This window comes from Astatotilapia calliptera, chromosome 16 (genome assembly GCF_900246225.1).
Source record: "Astatotilapia calliptera chromosome 16, fAstCal1.2, whole genome shotgun sequence".
NCBI classification, from domain to species: domain Eukaryota; kingdom Metazoa; phylum Chordata; class Actinopteri; order Cichliformes; family Cichlidae; genus Astatotilapia; species Astatotilapia calliptera.
This window is the reverse complement of record NC_039317.1, coordinates 33,404,082-33,427,958: the sequence shown is the minus strand read 5'-3', so window position 1 is coordinate 33,427,958 and position 23,877 is coordinate 33,404,082. Positions and strand designations below refer to the sequence as shown.

Sequence of the window (23,877 nt, the reverse complement as noted above, 5' to 3'; positions counted from 1 at the left end):
GTCGAGGTGCGTTTCCCAGTCTGATGATGAGACAGGCAGAAGCAGTCGGGTCAGTCCTGTTGGCTGACAGACCTGTGGCTTTATGCAAACTTTACACTATGGTATAATAAATGTGATTCACACTTGCGTTTACCTTCTTCTAACAGGATCGGCTTCATATATGAATTGTTATTTGTTCACTTCACTCATTTCTTTATTCTAAACTCTGAATTTTAGACAGTTTAAATCAAAATACATAAACTTCCTTGGCTTAGTCACTCATTACACTTTTATTTAAACCGTAATTACTTAATTTGTCCACATGTCTACAGTATACATGCTCTGTGTCTGTTCTCTGCAGGCAGCTGGTCCCACTGTGGAGAGGCCAGCAGGGGTGGAGCGGCCAGCCAAACACCCCTTCAGTGGAAGGTCAGTGTGTATTTGTGTGTGTGTGACTGACTTCTGAACTAATTGCTCACCTTGATAAACATGTAAAATATATTTTAAAGAAGTGTGGTCATGAAGCTGGTTGGAGCAGAGATGGAATAATGACTCGCAGAGAGCAGCAAAGATGGTGGTGGAGCGACTGGAGGCTGCTGTTGTTTTGATTTGGTGCTTTGTAAATAAAGTTGAATTGAACTGAAAAAAGAAGAAAAAGCCTGTTAATGCCCAGGTGTGTCTCTGGATGGCTGCCGGGTGCTGAGGCTGCGGTTGAGGATAGTTCTTGTTTGTGTGCATGTTTGTCTACATTTGTGTTTACTTCTGTTTATGTGTGTACTTCTGCCCTACTTTCCCTTCATTAAAGCTGTATTCTAATCCAGATCAAGGCCTTCGCAGATGCAGTGCAAAAAGCTCCATCATTAGCTCACTACAAAAGATTGCCAAAACAGGGTCAGGGTCACAAACAGAAACGCAGAAACACACTCAGTGAACGCACACGGCCACGCAGAGACCGCCACACTCACATGGGCTGAAAATAAACAGCTACAAACATGCTTGCATCTTTTTTTTTTTTTTTTACTTTCACAGGCAGACACACATGCAAACACTAATGAGTGCAGTAATTAAGTGTTCAGGGTGTGCAGTGCCCTGTGCCTCCTTTGGGCCTTTAGGCATGTGTGCACATGTGCTTGTTTTGGTAGTGAGGAGGGCAGGCTGCCACATTATAACACAGGGAGAAACAGTCCACAGCATACGCAGTAATCTGTAAAGTACTGCAAATCTGTGCAGGAGTGCTGACGGTGAGGCTTTAGCCAGGTGTGTTTCTGTGGTCAAGCCCTGCATTAAGCTCCTCCCTCTACAGAAGCCTGTACTGTGAGATGGTTTACATTTACACCGGAGCAGATTAGCACGATACCGTACCCTGCACTCTTGGCTTGCTCTGGGGCAGGTTACCTTACACCCATCAGTCGAGAGTGACCAATCGATTTTCTGGAAGACGGTGTCAGATTCCCAGAAAACTTTTAGGGAGCTTGTGAAGGTTCATCTGTCCCTGACGAACACCAGTAAGAAATGCAGATTCTAAGCTGCAGCTTTCTACATTGTTTTCTCTCTTTTGGCTGAATACAATTTAAAAGCAATTTCATTGTTCCATAAGCTTTAACACAGAAATATCCTGAGAACAGGCTACCTGAGCCTCGTCCTCGTTGACCTTATATCAAATTTGCAAGTAAGCCTCCTTCCCAGTTTGAATTATGTTGTATATTTGCGCTCAGGCTGTTCTACACCACTGGGATTGCAGCTAAGAGAATATGGCAGTGAGTGTCTTTATGAAAAACTGGAGCCACCGCTCATTTATTCATATTTCAGTAGGAAAATGGGAAATGGATGCTGCAATTTATTGAAACGTGCAAACATAAATAGTTTAAGGATTGTAAGAAAAACCAGAGTTGGTACAATTCTAACAAAGTTGTAAGTCGGTAAATGGTGTGAAGCCTCTGAGGCAACCTGTCGTCTGATTTTACTGCTTCAATAATGTTGAGCTCCGAGCTCTGGGAGGCCCGATCCGTGATAACGTGTTTCTGTCCAGGAATGCTTTTACTGCATGTTTCAGCATGTTTGGGATCGTGCTGAAAAGTAACGTCATTGCCACCCTTTGGTGCCATTTTAGCCGCTTAGTCAAAGGAAAAGTTCTAAAATGAAAAGATTCACGACAAAAATGAAGATTCTGTGTGGAACTGTAGCACCAGCTTAAAGTTCCTGTTTCATAACAATGTCGTCCTCTGATTAAAATCTAACAGGTAAACAACTTTATCTAGTTTTCTAACTTCCTGTGAATTGGCAGCTGAGGCTGAGAGATGAAGGACGTTTAAAGAAAGCCCAACATTGTTGTGGTTGATGATTCATCCCTCGAATACTGATAGTGATACTTACATTTTGCCACAGCTCGCTGTTTCTTCACGTATTTTTTGTGTGATTTATTTAGTGACGATCACAGATACGAGAAATTCAGAGCTTTCTGTCGCAGCGCAGACTTCTTGTGGGCTGACGAGGCGTTCACTGCCACAACTATTCCAGAACAATCCTGCATGGCGTTGTTGAAAAGATTGCCTTGCCTAACAAAGTCCCACAGTAACTGCCTGATAATCGTGCCGTTACCTGAAAGAACTGTTTCACTCTCCTCGGCTTGTCCATTAGTTGCCGTGGCACGAATGAAAACGAGTAACTGTACGCTTCGTTTCCTCGTTCTCTCGATTCGATCCGAACGTCTCAGACGGATTCAAACGCGTCTTTCTGTTAACGCTCGTGAAAGTGCCCACACACCCAAACAGACTGACTAATATAAAAACCAAGACAGTGAATGAGTCAGCGGCTGTTACAAAGCCATCCGTGTGCAGCGCTGACCTCCGCTAATGTAAAGTTTATTACCGAGTGCAGTTAACACTCAGTTAGGACAACATGTAGTTAACCTGTAAAGGAGAATTATGAATGTGTTGTAAGAATAATGTGCCACCTTAGCCTCTGCTTTTAAGGCTGTGCACACGCAGGAATTAGATCACACACACGTAGACGACACGGAAGCAGCCTCCGTGACAGATGTGGGCAGTACCTGCTCTTTTTTCCCGGCCTTTCTATGGCGTCCTCATTAAATCATGACTTACTATAACGCACAACTTTGCCTCCTGAATTAATGGACGGGCAAACTAAATGGGAACAACCTGAGTCTGATTACCTCTTGTGACACTTTGCCGTTCAGCGCAGTAAATATAACAGTTAATATTTAAGACACCCGCTGAGATTTGTTTTATTTTCTCTGTAACGTTTTTTTCTCACACCAACCATCTCATCTGTGAGTAATGTAGACGTGATGTAATGGTTTCCGTGGTCGCTGGGGAAACGATCCTTGAAATTGCAAAAAAGTCCAAAATGAGAGGAGCGCAGCCATAAATACTGGAGCAGAGAGGCATACGTTAGAGGAACACGTGCGTCCCTGTGACAGAGTATGAGTTTTGTGCGCCGTGTGTGTTTTTGTGCGTGTTGTCGTCCTCCCGGAGTGTGTTTGCGTGCGAGCATTCGTGCACCTTTAAATGTGAAGCTACACCTATAAATACGGTTATGGCTCATCATCATTTTTACCGCGCTGCGTGCACACCAGAAAACTCATTACGTTTGAATCAAAATGTCCTTTTTATACAGGGAAACAGATTTACTGTAAATTGGTTTATTGAAATAGCATTTCAGCTATATTATGTTTCTTTGTGAATAAGGCAGGCAGAGTATCGGAGGTGTTTTAGAAGCTATACGAGCTGAAGAGGTAAGTAGGCTTCACCGAGTGCAGAAAACTAACTGGAAGTAAGAGGTTTAGCCTTGCTTTACCAGCGTATGAATATGTATTTGGGGACCGAACACTTCCATTCGTTGCCAGTGAATTTTACTCTGCTGGTGTTTTGATACTAATCTGCTTATTTAGTCTCTGCCTGCAGTTCAGGGGAGAAAAGTTTGAACCGAGATTGCGGCGTTGATTATTCTTATTACCGAGGGTCCTTTTATGACGCGCTGTTGTGACCTTCTTAGTCATAAGGAAAATGGAAATGATGCAGGGATAAAGAACTGGATATAAAGCCATCGTGTCTACATTTAAGTATCAGTTATATCATATTTCTTTTAGGATATTGGGATTCCTGACTGTAAGAAACCTGTTATGTTGTGAACTGAGAAAAGAAGGACAAGCTTCATATAACTGGGGGTTAAATTACACCCTCACCCTGTCACCCAGGTGTCATGTAGGCTGCAGGGAGTTACTTTGTAATGTTGGCTGTAAAATTACAAAATCTTTCTCATCCTTTAGGAACTATTTCAGTTTTCTTTGTAGCCCAAAATGGTCGAGGAGTTAATGTGAAGCGCACACGGGAACATCTTTGTCTGTGTTCATAGTACGCTATGAATGCTTTATGCTGCCATACACCAAATATCCTGGTACACTGCTTATAAAGCTTATCTACTGCAAAAGCATTCAAATTACATAAAATAGTGCCGACTGATGATTTCAGTACAACTTAAGAGTTACCGGTTCTGTCAGTAGTTAGCGAACACAAAGTAATGTATTTGAAAGCATTCCTGAATCATCCAGCTAAGAAAAACTGAGGAAAACACTTGGAGTGATGAAAGTAACGTCCAGATGAACAGACGTAGCTTTCTGGGATAAACTAATGTACGACTTATTAGCTGTAAGTGGTGTCGTCATCCTCTGTACTCAGACACGATGGCACCAAACAGGCTCTAAAAAACTTTTAAATCTAACTTCACAGGCAGTTTTAAAGCTGCGATGCTTTTTAGAGTAGGGCTCCATGGTCTAAATTAGGGCGAACACATGCAGCGTTTCACCTTTCAGCTCTTTTGCAACCCCGGCTATCGCCATCTGGTGGAACTCGCAGAGAATGCAGCTTTAAGAACAGAAAAAAATAAGAAACTTGGATTTTACGAGCTACAATGACCTTTGAAAGATGTTTGCTCAAATCAAACCAAAGTTAATCAAATGAAAACTACATTTAAAATGTAGTACTACTATTTATTATTGCTACTGTCAGGGCCGGAGTGGCTGTACTGCAAAGATTGTCTCCAATCCTGAAACTGCAACATCTGGGCACAAGTCTTTGCTCCCTCTAGACGAGCCCTGAATAATGTGGTTTTGATGTAACGATGCCAGGAAAGAGTAAATGTGTCTCCATAGGTTTATAAATGCGTTTAATATGATTCACAAGCATAAACCCAGATTTATAAATAATGTGAATGTGTGTATATTCTGTTTTTCAGCCCACCCACAAATACAGAGAAATTTGAACATCTAAAACTATAATAATTAAAGTTAAAATTTATAATCTACAGACAATATTCTGAATTTCCGCTTCACAGACTTGTTCACTTTTGAAAAGCTTCCCGTGCACGTGTCTGAAAATATTTGAGACGTTCGTTCGGCTCACTTACAGTTTGTTAAATACGCGTGCGCAAAGTTTCCTCGACATGCACAGATCGCATCGTGTGTGCATGTGACGTTTTGAGAGTCTTCCTGAATCCGTGCTCGTGCAGATAAACAACTGTAGGCTGGATTCAACTGCTAGAGGAAAACTGGGACATCTCAGCTTCCTGTGGAGTCCCCTTTCCTCAAAGACAACAGGCGCTTTTTTCCTAGATAAACAGAAAAGCTCATCACGCCTCGACTAGAAGACTCACGCTTACCAGTTACAGATGCCTGGATCTAGTTGTTCCACGTCACGTACAATATATCTACATTCAGAGATTAATCAGCATAATATTAGTGTTCGTCTGTCTGCTGTTTCCCCAGCAGAAGAGCATCCAGCATGTAGCAGCGGCTTATTTAAACCATATATGAACTTTCATAGGCGTTTTACATGTGTGTGCACAGGAAGCTCTTTGAAAATGAAATGATCACATTTGTGAAGTTTGTGTAAAAATGACCAGTATTTATTCCACACCACACTGCTCTGTGAGCAGCTGACATAACCGGGATTTGGGGCTGCTTTGCTTCCTCTGAGCCTGGACTCGTGTTTATGAAACAGCAGTGAGTTCAAAATTGTATCTTTCTGTTTTTGCGAGAAAACGCCAGGGCAGCGGTTCATGACCTGAAGCGTAGACATCCGTGTTTTAGATGAGATTCTTCAGTGTGACCTTTTAAAACAAACCAGGAATAACGATGAAGTTTTTAAGAAGGAGACGTCTGATATTCCTCCTCATCGATAGACCCAGAAAAAGTCTGATAAAGGTTGATTCCCTTCATACTCCTGCACCAGTTGTAGGGTTTTCCTCCCAAAGGTAACGTGTCTGTGTAGGTAATCCAGGTGAAACCTCTTCAGCAAACTTGTGCCTTCGCTTTGCTTTCCAAGCACCTTCGATCTGATCGAGGTTGTTACTGTGACAAACTCATGTTTATTGCACTTTGCTCTTATGCATTAAATACTATCTCTGCTACTTTTGTTTGTGAAGGCTCTCATTTATTTTATACTTTGAGTTCTTGTGTATTTTCTCACACTTATCTGTAGTATTTTTGTGTATTTTCACTGCCTTGCATTTACTCTGGCGCTCTGCGCTTGAAAGACTGGCTTTGAGGGGAAAAAGGAGGGAGAGAGAGAGCAGGATAAATAAGAAGAGGGATGAGACGAGAGGGAGGAATGCATAGAGAGGAAGAGAGCGCTTTGGTAATGCACATCCTCTGTTTTTGTTATTTCTCCTCTGTGTCTGTCTTTCATAGCGAGGATCAGTGAAGTGGCAGGTGGATAAAGGGAACACCTGCTCTCTTCATCTCTCTTTCGCTCCCCTCTCTTTGCTTTTTGCCTCTTTTTTTTCTGTCTCTTGTTCTCTCGTCGCGCTCCCTCTCTCCTTTCTCGAGTCTCACCCATTTTGTCTCTCCCTTTCACCCCGACTTCATTTTTTGCATTGATGCAGCCTGTCAAACATCTCACAGAAGAAAAAATGAGAAAGGAAATGCAAATGGATCTGAAGTGTTTGTGTGCGTCGGTGTGTTTGTGTGTGCGTGCCTGTGTTGTAGTTAGTGTTAGAGATCAGAAGCGCAGCAGCAGGAAGGATAGAGGGAGGGGTGGATGTTATTTTCCCTCTTGTATTAATTCTTTTCATTAGCCCTGTCTGATTAATTCAGTGCCTCCTCCCGCCTTCATTTCATTTTACTTCTAGACCTTGGTTGCTCGCTACTTTCTTTTCTCCTTTGTCCCTGTTTTTCTCCTGTTATACATCAGTGTTACTTTTCCTTCCTCTTCCTCTTCCTTTCTCCTTTCATGCCGTGTTCAGACTGATTCTGTGATGTGAGAAGGGCGGTATCGGTTGCTTTCTGTGACCAAGGCTGAAAAATCTCAGTAAGTGTTTGTTTTAAATAAAGTTAAGTTTATTATTGTGATCACTAATGCAGGAAAACATCTCAACTTTACATTGTCATTCATAACACCAACGCAAATCTACTCAGCCAATCACATGACAGCAACTCAGTGCATTCAGGCATGCAGACATGGTTAAATCAAAAAACTACTCTGAGCCTCTCTGAGCACACAAAACCTCAGAGCAGTGTTTCCAGCACCTCGTTAAATCTGTGCCACGATGATCAAACCGGCTGACGCGTGTAACGCAGTTCAAAGTGTACCTAATGAAGTGGCAGGGGCACGTATGCTGATGAACTGTCCTCTAATGCTCAAAATTTCAGTCATCATAATGACATATACTCCTGCACCGTTCCCCATACTAAGTCTAACACCCTCCTGGGTGAAGGCCGTCAGTGGGGTCCTCCAACGTCCTTGGTCCTGGCTTTACTCTCATGATCTCAGTTTTATCTTTGTGGATGTTCAGTCGTACAGCTGCTTGTGCGCTTGTCTTCTCTTGCGTTTGCTGGTGGTTGCAAGATAGTAACAACAAATCTTCAAAAATAATTGTAAAAAAAAAACTGAAATCCAGGTGTTCCAGCTGTGTCCACTTCACTCCGCTTCGTCTTCCTTCTGTGATTTTCTTCTTTAACCCGTCAATCACTCACAGGATTGGGAATGGTGATAGCAGGCATGCTTGTCTCACCCCAGTCTGGATCTTAAACTCATTAGGAAGTTAACCGACTTCATTGGTACTACAAGGTTCCCTGTGCACACCATCCAAAGCCTTTTCATAATCCACAAAGTTGACTTACGCTCGAGTTCAGCTCAGTTGACTGTTCAAGGATGATGCGCAGGGTGGCAGTCGGGTCAAGACAGGATCTGTTTCTTCTAACTGTACATGAAGTAATCTTTACTGTAAGCTTGAAAAGGCACACTCCATTAATGCTGACTGCATTTATTTCAGGATCCAGAGATGTGACTGGTTTAGATGGGATATGTTATCCTTCCAGTTGATTCCATGGGCCTGTCTCATTTGGATCAGCCACAAAAATGTCCAGGAGTCACCCTAATCACATGTAATCATATGTCATTATACGGTCATACGACCGGTCATACCAGAGCTTATGACCATGTCATGACCTCTGGTATGACCAGTCGCGGTCTGGGACAGCAGCTGTGGTAGCACCAACCCCATCACTTTACATTTCCTTATTAACATACAACACAATGGTGTGCTTCAACAACACATGGAGAAATGGTATGTGTGTAATGACAGTTTCCAGTGTGATCCAGTCAGTTTTCCGGTTACACACTGAGAGCATGCTCTAAATCTTTAAACACCACTCTGTGTCCTTGCCTCTGTCTTTCTTCCCCAGTCTCACTTCCTGTTGTCTGGATTAAACTCAAATCTGCTGAGTAGCGATGAGGCAGCATTAGCTTTCTGTGTGTGTGTGTGTCTGAGACAAGGAGAGAGGGAGAACTTGTTTCTACACTTTGCATCTTTCCCTGTTGCCATCTAGCATCATCAGTAACCCTCTCTGGAGTTTATCAGCATCTGTACTGCTATCAGTTGATGGGGGGGTGGGGGGTTTACAAATGGATGGATGGTCTAGAGAGAGAGGGAGACAAAACGAACAGATAGTCAGAGACGGAGAGGGGAGGGCAGAACAAAAGCACAAAACCAAGTTCAGACAAACTGGCTTCTAAAAACACGCACACATGCACGCATGGAGCAGAGAGAAGGTCAGGAGAGGATTAATGGCTGTGCGCTGATAGATAAACTAATCAAACAAACAAAGACTTCAGCACACACATGCATTAAAACACAGGCAGAATGTAAAGCAGATACATACTTGAATAATCGAAGCTAGACAGAGACACTGAGAGACTGAAAGCAAGTCAGAAATCCTCAGAGAAGGATGCCACATAAAAGTTGTGACAGGCGTGCGCACACAGCAGCAATCTGCACTTTTATTGACTTTGATTAGAGTGTTGGCATCGCCTCCTCTGCGGCCTGGGTTTGCAGACATGGATTAAGTCCTCGACAAAAAGTATTTTTAGCTCAGTGAACGGATCCATGGAAAATGACGTTTCAATCTTGGATAGCGCTTCTCCAAACTTTTCCTCCCCAGACCGGCACAGGTTTTTGTTCTGGTGGTACCACATGTGTGTGAGGGCTGCCCTGCTGTTTTCTCTCTGTCTGCACATTTAACATTTAATCCTTTTATTTTGTGTCATGCCTGATGATTAACCTTGGATACTTTTTAAGGCACATCTAAGCTTTTTATCTTGATTTCTGTTCTCTCAGGACTTTCCTGATTCTCTCGTCTCGTGCAACAACTGAAGTAGTTCAGTTGTTCCCGTCGCTGTGCTACGTCAAAGCTACCCTTCCTTTCAGAGTAACTGAACTTGTATTATTTTGTTTTCTTCCTCTCTGTATGTATGTGTTCACTGTGTGTGCACAGCCTGACCAGAATGGTGGAGATCCTAGGAGAGGACAGCCCTCTGGGAATCCACGTGGTTCCCTACTGCTCGTCGCTCAGCGGACGGTGAGTTGCGCTCACAACACACATCCTTCTATTTAAACCCTAATTCTCTACTTTAACCCCCAGAGACACTGTCAGATTACCATAGAAAGCATATACTAAAGTCATCCCGTCATAATCCTGTTATTTGCTGCGCTGCACTACATAAACACCCAGAGATGCTCCCACAGTGGGGAAAAGAAGAAAAGGAAGACATGAGTGCACAGCTATGCAGGGCTCTACTTTGGGTGTGGGACAGTCGGGCAGTGGATGGGGATTTCCTCACGGAGAGCAGGATAACTTTTTATGACTGTTCTCATGACTCACCTGACCTCACCAGTCTCCTGCTTGAATTCCTCGTTCTCTGTTTTTCCCCATCATGCGCTCCACGGTGTTTTTTCCTTTCTCACACACTCATCTCTTTGTTACCTTTTAACCTAGTTTCAGCATTTTTCATCATCAAACGCTGTATTTTGTTCAAGTTAAGGACCCGGAGTACTGAACTGTTGCCATTTTCTTACATATTACCATTTCACTCTCAGTTTGTAAGTTTGAAGGTGTTTATATCGTCTAATACAGATAACGTTAAGATGTCCTGACATTGTTACTACTGTGTTTAAAGTCATTCAAGGAGCCGAGGTAAGCAGGCAGTCTTTGCAGCAGCGACTAAATAAACAACATGCAGTGCTGCTCTCTTCGATTTTGGGATCACATCCCACATTTTCATAGAAGACACAATGCTGAGTGAGAGAAGAATCACCTGTGATGAGTCGTAATGCACCGCGATGCACAGAATCAGGCGGACATAGAAGCATGCATTTAAACTACATCATCACAGTCAAGCGCAGACTAAATCATGATTGTACGCTGATCTTATGACTTGTTTGTGAGAAACAGGATTTGTTTCTGTATAAAACTCCAGTTGTTATCGTTGGTGTGCTTCACTGATGTGCTGCGATATAGCCAAACATCTCCTCTTCGGCCTGATCTCGAGTCTTTGCAACTTTGCAAACCTAAACCATGCTGGCGTGTTGCGTGCTTTCTCCTGGCGACCCTTCTAAACGCCACACTTGTCTTTTCCTAATTATGCTGTGATGAACTTTCGTGTTTAACATGCTAACTGAGGCCTGTCGAGTCTGAGATGGAGCTGTTGGGTTTTTTGCGATGTCTCTGAGAACAGCACAGTCTGACCTCGGGGTGGATTTTCAGGGATGCTCAGCCCTCTGAACGTTAGCATCTTTCTTGAATATCTACCACTTCTCACTGCAGAATGATGAATAATCAAATTATTTGGAAATGACATTATAACCCTTGTCAGACTCGTGGGCAGCAGCAGCTGCATCTATAAGCTCATTGCTTACATCTTTCCTCCCTTGCATCGTGTTGGCACGTGCTTCAAAGCTCCAGACCAGCAAACTTCTGTTTTTATAGAGGTGCTCACACTTGCTGATGATCAGTTACCCTCTTCATTCCTTTGGAAGTAGTCAGGGTGTTTTCACAGGACCACAGGGAGTCTTGTGAAAACTTTCTTTTTCACAGGACTGTAAGTTATAGTAGAAACCCACAGCGGAGCTTGGAGATAAAATGACCATAACTGTGGTAAAGTAAACCATATGGAGACTTGTCTGTCTGCATGCAAGAAGTTCTGTGCGTTTGTGAACCTGTGCATGGAAAACGTCCTTTAATCTCTCGCTCTGTTCTTGCATGTTCTCCGTCAGGGCTCTTGGTCTGTATATCCGTGGAGTGGAGGAAGAGAGCCGCTCCAGAAAGGACGGCCTGTTTCAGGAAGACGAGTGCATCGTGAAAATCAACGACACCGATCTCATGGACAAGACCTTCAGCCAGTGAGTACAGCTCTATTAGAATAAATGCACGGCCGTAGAATAAAATAAACACAGCGTATCGTGTTACAGTTAATGTCCACGTTGTGTACGGACCAAGAAAGAACTGCTTTACGTTTAGGAGCTGCTGTTTCTTCTGTGAGTTTTGGTTAATGGAGCAATATAATCGCACTTAACTTTAAAAGTAGGTTTGGATACATTAAAATTACATTAATTTGTGGTATTGTTACCAAGTTAGTGAAAAAACTAAACTAAAGTATAAACCTGTCTTCCCCTGCTGTCTCACCTTCTGTGAGGTAGCACTGCAAATCCAAAGAAATGCAGAAAAACACTTGGCAGATGTTTAGCTGCTTCTGGATTAATCTGTGTGTGTGTGTGTGTGTGTGTGTGTGTGTGTGTGTGTGTGTGTGTGTGTGTGTGTGTGTGTGTGTGTGTGTGTGTGTGTGTGTGTGTGTGTGTGTGTGTGTGTAAAGGAAAGATTTGTTCAACCTTGGAGATCAAATGTTGGAGTTTGCTCACGGTGCCCCTGAAGCCTGAACAGGGCTACATAAACACGAGTGTTTAGAGATGTAATGTGATTACAGAGCATTAAAATGATAAAAGACACCCGTAAAAACAATTGCCACAGATTACAGGCACAGATGCGGATATTATATTGATTGCACCACATTACACTGTGTATTCAGTCCACACAACAGTTCCTGTCCAGTGTTCACTGTGGTAATGAGATTACGCGTGAGGTATTTTATACTGTACTGTAGGTAAATGGATTATCACCGCTGAGGTTTGTACCTATTGTTCAAAGACAGGTGTGTAGCCCCCTGTGCACTCGCTGACACACAAACACACACACGGACAGTTTTTCTCCTGTATTACACCCTTAATCTTACATGTGATATATCGTCAGTCTGCATTAACAAAGTTGAATGGACTGTATTACACACACATACACACACATACACACACATACACACACATGCTCTCTCAGTATTGTTCCGTCATGGCAGGTGTGATATTGTGATATGCAGCTTGATCCTGCAAAAGTGGGCCACAGAAAGTCCACTGATCCCCCTGAAAGCTATGTCTACACACACACACACACACACACACGTTTTCATATCTTAGTGAGGACATCTCATTGACACAATGCTTTCCCTAGCCCCTTACCTGAACCCTAACCTTCAAAACTGAATACCTAATCCTAACCCTCAGCCTAAACCCAACCATAACCCGATTGTAATCCTGACACTAAAACCACATTTTGAGCCTCAAAAATGTCTTCAAACTCGTGAGGACCAGTGTTTTGTCCCCATAAGTATAATAGCATGCCAATTTGCTGTCCTCACAAACATGTCTAAACATGTGTACACACACACACACACACACACACACACACACACACACACACACACACACACACACACACACACACACGCAGCTATCATATCCACTGCCATTGCCCTGTGGTGGCGTCCTGCGCCCATTAGCCCACACATCCACTCACTTCCTGTATCGTACACCGTGCAGATGTTGGCCTTTGGATTTACATTTGTAATAATAATATAAAAGCATAGATTTCCATGAACCGCCAGCAGGCATGAGGGCTACAAAGGTCTACTTTTATGGTCATATTTGCTAATATTAGAGACTTTAATAATTAGTATGATTCAATATTACAATACTCCCTCTGAATGAGTGAACTGACATGTTCAGCTCTCCTGGATGTCCTGTGAAGTCTCTGTGAGTTTTCTCTGTGATTTTGCATCCTGGCAGATATGATGCTCAGTCAGTTTGCTGTGAATGTGTATTACACATGTATGTATTCACAGAGGGGGACTCTAACGTGGTGTGGGCCTGCCCTACTCTCACATTAGTTATCAGATTTAACAAGATGCTGGAAGCCTCCTTTGAGATGTTGGTCTATATTGAAATTATGCGGCTTTATCAGCTGAGCACTTGCGCTGCAGAGCTCCTGATATCAGATATGGTTAGCAGTAACCAGTGTAACCAGTTTGACAGTACTGCTTCTTTGTGACATGCTGAAAGTGTCCATTAGTAGACAGCAATAAGAAATCCGTGTGGTCAGCAAAAATATCCATAAAGGCTTTTAATTGGTACCATGATTGATTTGATATTAGTGCCCAAGATGTTCCAATAAAACATTCTCAGCACGGAGACCCCCACCATCAGCTGTGACTGTGGAGTCCAAGTTTTCATGCTGTTGTTGCCAAATCTGACTTTATCAGTGGAAACTGAGATTCTTCACACCAGATTTAGTGACGTTTGCTCCCTGCACTCAGGAGCAGACTCGCAGTGATGGAGGACAAAGCACTGACCCTGTAACAGCAATGATATTCACTCAACGACGGGACGAGAAAGGAGCCGGGCGTGGTCATCGTGCTGTGCTTTCTGAGACGTTGGTCTGCTGAGCACAGCTGCACAGAGCGGTTTCTCTGATGTTAGCAGCAGCCAGTCTCACGGCTGCGTCTGATGTTGCTCGTAAAAAAAGGTGTTCCCAGATGTTTTTAGAAAAAAAACATCAAACTGTGGTTTTAATTTTCTTTTTTTTTTTTTCTTTTTTTTTTTTTTTTTTTTGCCTGTCCCGTTTGGCTCTTTTGCATCAGAATTGTTGTCTAAAGGCAAAGAAAGATGCCCAACGGATTTACTTTACCAAACTGACCATCCCAGCCTTGCCGTAATGGTCCATTTGATTCACCTTTTATTGTTTATTTTATTTTCACTTACTGAATACGGGACAGACTTGACTGGGGGAAAGAAGGGGAGAAAGAAAGAGGGAAAGAGAAACGGCCGAGAAGAGGGACGGGGGAGAAGGGCAAAAGACAAAAACCAACAGAACGGGCAGAGAAAAAAAAATGCATATATCAATCACCTGGATCACCTGCTGAGAAAGAAAAAAGAAAACAAGCAGAAGAGAACAAGAGTAATAGAATAAACAACATCACAATGATATATGGGAATATGACAGTAAATACTAAATGTTAAACATTATTGTGCAGCACATAAGATCAACAGAACACAGTGTGCTTTGAGGTAGGAGCCAAAAAGGGTGTAGTTTGTGGGTGTGGTTTTAATTTTCAACAACAGAGCAAAAATAATATTTCCTCAGAGCCCAGCACAGGAAGACAACATATCATAGACACATTCCCACTAACACATCTTTAGCGTGGACGTGTCGGGAAGTCCAGTGGGAAGTGTTTTAATGTTACTGTGGGAGATCCACTGAAGTTGTACATTTCTGCAGGCACAGAATGTCAGAACGCTGATGTTTGTTTTGGATTGAAGTATTTGGAAGACCAAAGAGTAAAGGCACCGAAATCAGTCGCAGCTTTTACGATTTTCTGCGGTTCTCAGAGGACTGATGAACCGTGTTTGTGCAGTTTGGGGCAGGACCAACGGCAGTGTGGGAGACGGTGACACACGCTCCCCACTCAGGACATAAAGGTGGCGGCCTTAAGTCTGGAAAGACGACTGGGTGTGAAATGAGATCCCAGGAAACCCCGTCAGCCGTTCACATTTTAATTTCCTAATTTTGATCTTTATTGTTCTATAAACCGAGCCTCTGGCTGTGACAATCTAAGCACTGCTGTCCCAGATTGGATGTTTTCATAGTAAGATAACTAAATAAATAAGAACGCAGGTGTTTCAGTGAGTGTACTCCATGATGGCTGACTCTTTATTGATTTATCGATTGAGTCTTCTACGTGGAAACTCCCCCACCTGAGTGGATCTTTAAGTAGTTAAAAAATCATTATAATTCCATACGTGATTTATTAGGTTCCACACAGGACTTTCTAAACATAGTGTCTGGTTACGGTTATTTCTAATCATTATAATGCGCTCGTAATCTGGGAGGGAAACGATACGTGTGTAACCCAATAAAATGCTAATAAACTGGATTTGCTCTGTCAGTTATCTGAGGAGAATAATGGTGTGTACTGCAGCTTCTGACACAACCGTTCCCCTAACGTACTTATTGGGATCTGATGTAGACGAATCCCCTGCAAAATGATGTTTTTTTATAGATCATGAGATTATGATGGCCTTCTGCACAGGTGTCATGGCTCGGTGTTGTCTCCTGTCTTACTCCTGAGAAAAACATTAAGAGATGCACAGAACAGCCAGCAGTAAGCAGTGGCACATTGTAAAATGTGCGGATGTTATATTTCAGGTTAGGTTATAATGTCTTTATGTCAGAATTAACTTTTGCACACAGAAATATAAAATCTGCCATTAGTTTAAACTCCTGTTTAGCTGATTATACATCAGCTTTCTTTGCTTACTTGTCAGAGCAGCACCAGCCAGTCTTAGAAATGAAAGTTAGTCTTTTAAGATGAATGATCCTATTGCAAAAATCAGATATCCCATTTATATTAATTACCAATTAATTGACATTTTTTGTCATTCATAATCATATTTATACCATGTGTCTTTTTGTATTTTTCTCCTGATTGAGTTATCTACCCTTCAGTAATTAGTTTTTGTGTCAGAGATGGATAACTGCTCTTCCTGTGTAATTGTGATTAATGACATGATTCCTTTTAATGTTCAGCGTGTGCCACTTGTTGTGCACGTAATGTGCTACAAACTTTGAAGTAAAACTTTCTCCTCGTTTTCGTCCTCTCAGATCTCAGGATGTGTTCCGTCAGGCGATGCGTTCCCCGGTTGTACGCCTGGAAGTCGTGCCTTCTTTCAACAGAGAGCGCTATGAGAAGAGTCTGATTGGTCAGCTGTTTGGCAATAATACCGGTCCCACCGGCAGCCCCCGAAACACCAAAGAGCCTCCGCCCCCTGTCAAAGCCAAGCCTGTGTTTAAACCCTCGGAGAATTCAGCCGTGCGGCTGGCGGAAGAGACGGCCGGCCTCGAGCCGGGTTTCAGTGTAAGTTCCTCTGCTGCACATCCACAGACTGACACAGACTTTGCATCTGTCGTGCACGCTTTGTAAAAAGTTTGCAGTTTTAATGATTAATGTGTGCACAGGCAAACACAATACAGCCCGGGCTTGAGCTTCGGTCTCCTCACCTTTCCTTCTAGAGCGAGTGCTAACTTCTCTCCAGCCTCCTCCTTAAAGACAGACCATATTTCCCATGGTCTGTTATTTCGAGTGCTAAATATACTATTTTTTATTTTTGGGTTGCTTTAAATTCTTTAGATGCTGTAATTGTAGAAACGGGTTCAAACCTCGTGTTATTTTGACCTCCTTCCTACAACGATCAAGTCCTAAAACACAAACGGATGCAACTTTGTCGTCAGCATCACCATGGTGACATGGCTGACATTTAAAACAGCTGGCATTGCGGCAGCAGTTTCTTAGCAGCAGCTGATTATCTTTTCCTGTCATGCAGATGTGATGGACTGTTCCCCAGACTCGCACGCGTCCGTACGCAGACTTTATCGATACTGTTTTTTCCCAGCACGTTTAGATCTTTTTCTCACCTGTTTGATGTTTAACATCTTAAATTTAAAGCAGCTTCTATGAGCTGCTTTTACGGCGACTCCAAGGTGACCAGTGTGTGTTAGACTTTGCTGTAACAGATATATTGTTTAATAAATGCCACACTCTTGTTTGGGGTTTTGAAATGTGAAACAATGAATTTACTGCTGCTTGTTTTTCAAATAGACCCCGAAGGGGAAAAGTGAGAGCCCCCTCCTGAAGAAAAGCCCCGCCCTCTCTAGCTTGATGGCCAATAAGAGAGGAGGACGAAGACTAAGGATCGATTTAAAGAAAGGTGCGACACACCTGTGTACAGAACGAGCCTCACTCATCATTTTTCTGTGAATATGACTTTTTGTAGCTCTTCAGGAGTCGTGTGTGCTCTCAGTTAGACGAGAGTCTCTTTTAGGGTTTTTTTCTGTGACTCTGGATTTTTATTAATCAGCGTCTGTAATATTTCTTCATGTCTCTACAGATGTTCTCTCTCCATAAAAAGTTTCCTTTTTCACTGTTTTCTGGCTTAGAGTCCTTCCTCTCACCCTTCCTCTCTCCGTCTTCCCGAGGCTCTCTCTTCAGGGTCTATTAAGTCTTTATTGATCTGTTCATTTCTGCTGATATGAATTCATACTGGCCAAAACTGCTGACTTAGCGCTGCTAAAGAGACTAGACTTAATGAGGTCTATAAAGCGCTCAACCAGTCCCTGCGTCTGTGTGTGGCCTTTTTGTCCACGCATGCATGTGTATGAATGCTTTCGTGCACATTTTGTGCACATGTTTTTCACTGATTAGTGTTTTAATATTCATCACCCCCGTTTCCGGAACATTCACTCTTTGTTTCCACTTTGTTTCACTCATTCCTCTCTTACCTCTCGTGCCCTTTTCTCATCTCTCCCTCATTTTCCACAAACCTTAAACAATTTCACACCTGCAGGAACTCTAACTGCGGCTGTAGCTGAAGGGTTTAAAGCCACACACACACATGCACACACACATGCATGCACACATGCACGCATGCAATCTCTTAAGGCTTTGAATTATCACACTTATAGTATGTAGTCAGGAGCTGAGTCAACAACACTGTTTGAGCTTTCAAGAGTGGTTTAGGTCCTGTGTGTGTGTGTGTGTGTGTGTGTGTGTGTGTGTGTGTGTGTGTGTGTGTGTGTGTGTGTGTGTGTGTGTGTGTGTAGGAAGGCTATAGTGTAAAATTTGTACTCTCAGTCTCGGGGAATAAAAATAGAGAAGCAAGGGCAGCTACACAGGATATTTGTGTCAGGATAGGCCAAGAGCTGTTACTTGTGGCTACTCGCTATAATTCACCTCTTCATTCATTTGTGTGTGTGTGTGTGTGTGTGTGTAGGTCCAGAAGGTCTTGGATTTACTGTAGTGACCAGAGATTCTTCGGTGCACGGTCCCGGTCCGATTCTAGTGAAAAACATTCTGCCCCGCGGGGCTGCGGTGAAAGATGGACGTCTTCAGTCTGGAGACCGCATACTCGAGGTGCAGCACAGTCTGAGCCAGAATAAGAAAACACGATGAGGAGGAGGAGGATGGGGACGATGGTGGCGGTGTCTTGACTCTGTGTGTGCGTTTGTAGGTAAACGGTGTGGATATCACAGGCGTGGGCCAGGAGGAGCTGGTGTGCATGCTGCGCAGCACGCGGCAGGGCGAGAGCGTGTCTCTGGTGGTCCTCCGGCAGGAAGACATGTTCCTACCCCGAGAAATGGTAAGAGCCAGTCACAGTGAAAGACGTGCTCAGAGGGGCGCTGTCCGGCTTTTTATTAACGATTTTGTTTTCATAATGTTGTTTTTGGTCCGATCAACAGACTTGCCCGGATGATGCGTGACCTAAAAGATGATACACTTCCTGTTCAGTGATATTGCCTTTCCTTTTTTTTTTTTTTTTTACTCAACTAAGCAGTCATGTGACCGAGTGTTTCAGATAACGTCATCATGACGACTCGGCTGAGGCCGTCGTGAAGCAGATATTATTCAGATTATCGGGTCTTTCCTTCCAGTCTTCCTCTGCTGCATTGTTTGTGCTGAATTTCATCACTGCCTTTAACAATAAAGACGTCTTTAAACCACTTTGATTCTATTTTTCCATCTTTTTCTGACGTTGCATGATTAGCTGTTTTGCTCATAATCACAACTGTTGCTCTTTTCGTCTTTGCTGTCTCCTGATGGTTTTTTAGGATATTTGCTCTTCGACACCGTGACTCGTTTTATAAATGTTTTGTTATTTTGTTCCCTTCTGCTTTCATCCTGGTTGTGCTGCACACCTGTGGCTCTGTCACAGATGGTGATAACTATCATTTTTACTGCACAGAGATCACATTTTTCATTTGGTCACATTTGCTTTTGTCTCCGGTCCGCCCGTCTCACAACGCCGCTTCATTTTTCCTACGTCTTCTTCCTTTTCATGTTGCTTTTTATGCCTTTCTCCCTCTTGTGTCTCTTTCCACTCGCGTCGACTGATGTTTCCTCAACGGCTGCCGGGAAGTTCCACGTACAGACGTGAGCTTGTGACCCTGAGCCCCATAGGAAACTCTGTTTGTGCAGACAGGAAGCGGGGCGATGTGTTTGTGCGTGCACATGTGATCACTCGCCATGTACGCATGTCTGAACTCCATGACAGTCTGCCAGGGATACCTCTCTGAGATGTGTGCCTGAATGTCTGCACTTGTCATCCTGTTGCGTGTCCACTCAGAATCGCTCTACTGCTCGATAATAATATACTGCAAAAAAACCAGACGTGAACCGGTTTAAGGTGGAGTGCGTCATTGTTTTTATGTTCTCCTTTATGTTGTGTTGGTGTAAAAAACAACAACATGTTCAGCTGCACTTACTGAGGGTCTGCCTGTGCTGTATTCATGCAAAGGAGAAAAACTCATGAAGCGGAGAAACCTGAGAAACACACTGCACTTTAACACCGATCGAGTTATTTAGTCCAAAGCGTGAGTGCACGCTCAGGTGGGACGACACGTGTGATTTCCATATACCCGAGTTCACCGATCAGACACAACATCCTGACCGTCGACAGGTGAAGTGGTCAGGATAACCAGTCCTGAGGTCATACTGGCCATTTCAAGTCAGGCTGAGTCAACAGCAGTGTGAGGTGTTTGACTTGGCCTCCTCGTTCCCCAGATCTCAGTCCAGTCGAGCGGCTGTGGGATGTTCTGGACAAACCCCTGGATGGGTCAGAGCAGGTGGTCATAGTGATATGCTTCCCTGGACAGAAAATGGAGATGAATGCTGATAAACCTGTGAAATCGATTTGAAATCACACATCAGAACCAAAACGTCTGGCTGCTTGAACTGAAGATGGAAATAATACATTTACCCTGATAGTCTTTCCTGTGAGTTAAGCTTCAAGTCTCACCTGCTCAGGAAACTAAACTCCCATTGGTCCTGCTTGTTCCTTCACACACTCACTCAGCACAAACACCAAAGTGTTGTCCTTCTGCACCGATGCCCCACAGTGTCCCATAGGCCAAGTATTGTTCTCTGAATTCTGTTTTTGGAGAGAAGCATAACCAGGCTCGATTCAGGGGCACCTCTTTATTTCATTGTGTTGTTAATGAAGGTTCAGACCATTTATGACTGAACTGACTTCTTATGACCTGTTAAAGAAGTAAATAACCACAAAGCACATCTTTAAATGGACAAAGGAGCAAAAAAGATAAATGCTTACGAGCTATTGATTATATAAAATGGACTGCACTGTAACGTTTACACCTTCATCACTGTAGAGGGAAGTGAAGCCTCATATTTGTCACAATGTTTGATTTAGTCTGCCCAGCACGTCTTATTAGATCCCTGCTTTACTGTGAGAACCGGGAACTGTTTCAGTAGTTGATGCTAAATTAAGGGAATAAGATGATATCAAATGATATCAAAGCAACAAAGGACAGATGTGGTGTTAAAACCAGCAGAGTGTTAAACAGACAAACATTAAACAGATCTGTGATGAATGTGTTTAACAGATATGTGAATAAACAGAAACGTGTGAGTTTGTTTGGACTGCTGACACAGAAACTGGGACACGCTTTCACTTTTGCTCATTTTGGCCTGTGTGGGTGTGGTTTCGTCCTTTTGAATGTGCAGTATTTCAGAGCTTCTCCTCTGCCTCCCTCTCCTTTCTCCCCTCCAATGTCTCTCTGTCTCCTTCACTTGTCCTGTCAGGCCGTCCGCCCCACTAGAATTCACCTCTGTCTAATTAACAGCTGGTGGTATTTATTCAGCAGTCACAACACTTTTCAAGAGCAGCAAATACAGTTACAGCTTTGCATAATGGAGCTGTGAACACACTCCTTGATTGAAATTTTAATGTGCTGAAGTGTAGAACAGCGTGTGCTTATGCGGGCGAGGGATTTCAGGGCGGTGGTAGTCATCAAGCGCAGCTGTCTCAGCGGTGAGAGTTCTTAAAAGGGACCAGTGCTTTTAAAGTGCCCGTCTCTGTGTTTAATTAGTGCATTGTACAGTGTGACAGAGTGGATGGTTTACAGGCCGGGTCAGAAAGGTAGCGGCAGAATTACAGATCATTTAGAAATATCATCACAAGATCAAAGTTCATATTAACGACGGGGTTGATGCTGATGGGGAAAAAACAGAGTTACAGTAGAGAAACAAAACCCCCCAAAAATTATTTCAGAAGTTAATAAAAAAAATAATAAAAACAATTAATAAAATAAATAATAATTTAAAAAAAATATGTGCAACAATAAATAAATAAATGAATACAAAATAAAATAAATAAATAATAAAATAAATAATAATTAAAATAAATACGTTTAAAAAATTGTGTGCAAAAAATAAAACAATTAATGCAAAATAAAATAGTTAATAAATAATAAATAAAAAATGTGTGCAAAAACATTTAAAAATTGATTACAAAAAGTTAAATAAATAATTAATTAAAAGAAAAAAAGAAATTGTGTAAAAAAAAAAAAAAGAAAAAGAAAAAAATTGTACAGTGTGACAGAGTGGATGGTTTACAGGCCGGGTCAGAAAGGTAGCGGCAGAATTACAGATCATTTAGAAATATCATCACAAGATCAAAGTTCATATTAACGACGGGGTTGATGCTGATGGGGAAAAAACAGAGTTACAGTAGAGAAACAAAACCCCCCAAAAATTATTTCAGAAGTTAATAAAAAAAATAATAAAAACAATTAATAAAATAAATAATAATTTAAAAAAAATATGTGCAACAATAAATAAATAAATGAATACAAAATAAAATAAATAAATAATAAAATAAATAATAATTAAAATAAATACGTTTAAAAAATTGTGTGCAAAAAATAAAACAATTAATGCAAAATAAAATAGTTAATAAATAATAAATAAAAAATGTGTGCAAAAACATTTAAAAATTGATTACAAAAAGTTAAATAAATAATTAATTAAAAGAAAAAAAGAAATTGTGTAAAAAAAAAAAAAGAAAAAGAAAAAAATTGTACAGTGTGACAGAGTGGATGGTTTACAGGCCGGGTCAGAAAGGTAGCGGCAGAATTACAGATCATTTAGAAATATCATCACAAGATCAAAGTTCATATTAAAGACGGGGTTGATGCTGATGGGGAAACGTGTAGTTCAGTCGAGCTTTTGTCTGTAAGTGTAGCAGCAGTGTTTGTTTCATGCTTTCTGCACTTTAGATCACTTTTCTGTGGCTGGTGATATAAATGCTGCATATAGACACGGCGTGTTTTCCACTGCGGTTACATTTTTATCACCTCAACAACAAAAACCCCTAAAACAGTGAAATTCTAATAATATTATCGCGCCTCATTAACCGAACGATCGTCCCACTTTGCTGGAGAGTTATTTTACTTAAGCAGCATTCGCACAGCTCTGCATGCTTCGACTCGCCGTGGCCGAGGACAGCGTTGCTGACCCTCACCAGTGCACTGAAACAGAAGCCTCGTACACCTGTAAGTGCATCAGCTGGAGCCACTTTTCCTCATTTTTGGAATATAGTTAACAAAATAACTGCTCAAAGAATCAAGAATCTATGAACGTGGTGTTTTTGTTACAATCGTAATCATTTTTTTATCCGTTGCTCTGCTCTGGTAACACTTTCGAGTACTGCTCGCAACTAAGAGTGTAATACTCCTGTAATTAAATGGAGTTTAAAGATATATTATTTGAAATTACAATGTAATTATATTTGCCTACAAATGCTTAAAGGCAGGAGCACCAGAATAAGAAACAATGGAATAATTGTGTGAAAATTTATGGTAAAACCAAGCAGCATTTCCCATCTTACAGGGTAAGTGTGCGTTACATATGTTGATGTTGAAGTTCTGCATTTCCAACAATAAAAAATAAATACCATGAAAGTTTGAAGTGTCTGTGTGACCTACGAGGGAGCAAAGTCAAGAAGCATCTCCTTTCCTGGAACAAACCTCCACAAAGTACAGAGTATGTACAAGTATGTGTAAGATGGCGAAACGATGTTTTTCCAAGAAATGATGCAGTGCTGAGAATGACTTACGTGCACTTCCTGTAAAAGAACCAGAAATTAGGCACAACTTAAATGTACTTACAGGATAATTGTGAAATACGTGATGTTATGCAGTATGTAATATTACTTACATTTACTCCTGTACAAACCTGCCTTGTTCTAGTGTGCCTGCCTTCATGTATTTATAGGTAAATATAATTACATTGTAATTTCAAATTCCTTGAAATTCCACTTAATTAAAGCGGAATTACACCTCGTGTCGTGGGCCGGATAATAAAGTCTTACACA

At 42.1% G+C, this 23,877-nt stretch overlaps 1 protein-coding gene across 8 annotated transcripts in view; it reads left to right on the top strand.

Moving 5' to 3' along the window:
- The window catches only part of LOC113007774 (partitioning defective 3 homolog B-like), a 223,168-nt gene that overhangs the window by 72,601 nt on the left and 126,690 nt on the right, over positions 1-23,877 (top strand). For all 8 annotated transcript variants that reach the window (XM_026144697.1, XM_026144696.1, XM_026144694.1 and 5 more), the window contains 7 exons: positions 341-408; positions 9,770-9,853; positions 11,548-11,673; positions 16,316-16,568; positions 17,310-17,418; positions 18,481-18,620; positions 18,718-18,846. In XM_026144697.1, coding sequence (XP_026000482.1) covers positions 341-408; positions 9,770-9,853; positions 11,548-11,673; positions 16,316-16,568; positions 17,310-17,418; positions 18,481-18,620; positions 18,718-18,846 — 909 coding nt within the window. The remainder of the gene's footprint in view (positions 1-340; positions 409-9,769; positions 9,854-11,547; positions 11,674-16,315; positions 16,569-17,309; positions 17,419-18,480; positions 18,621-18,717; positions 18,847-23,877) is intronic.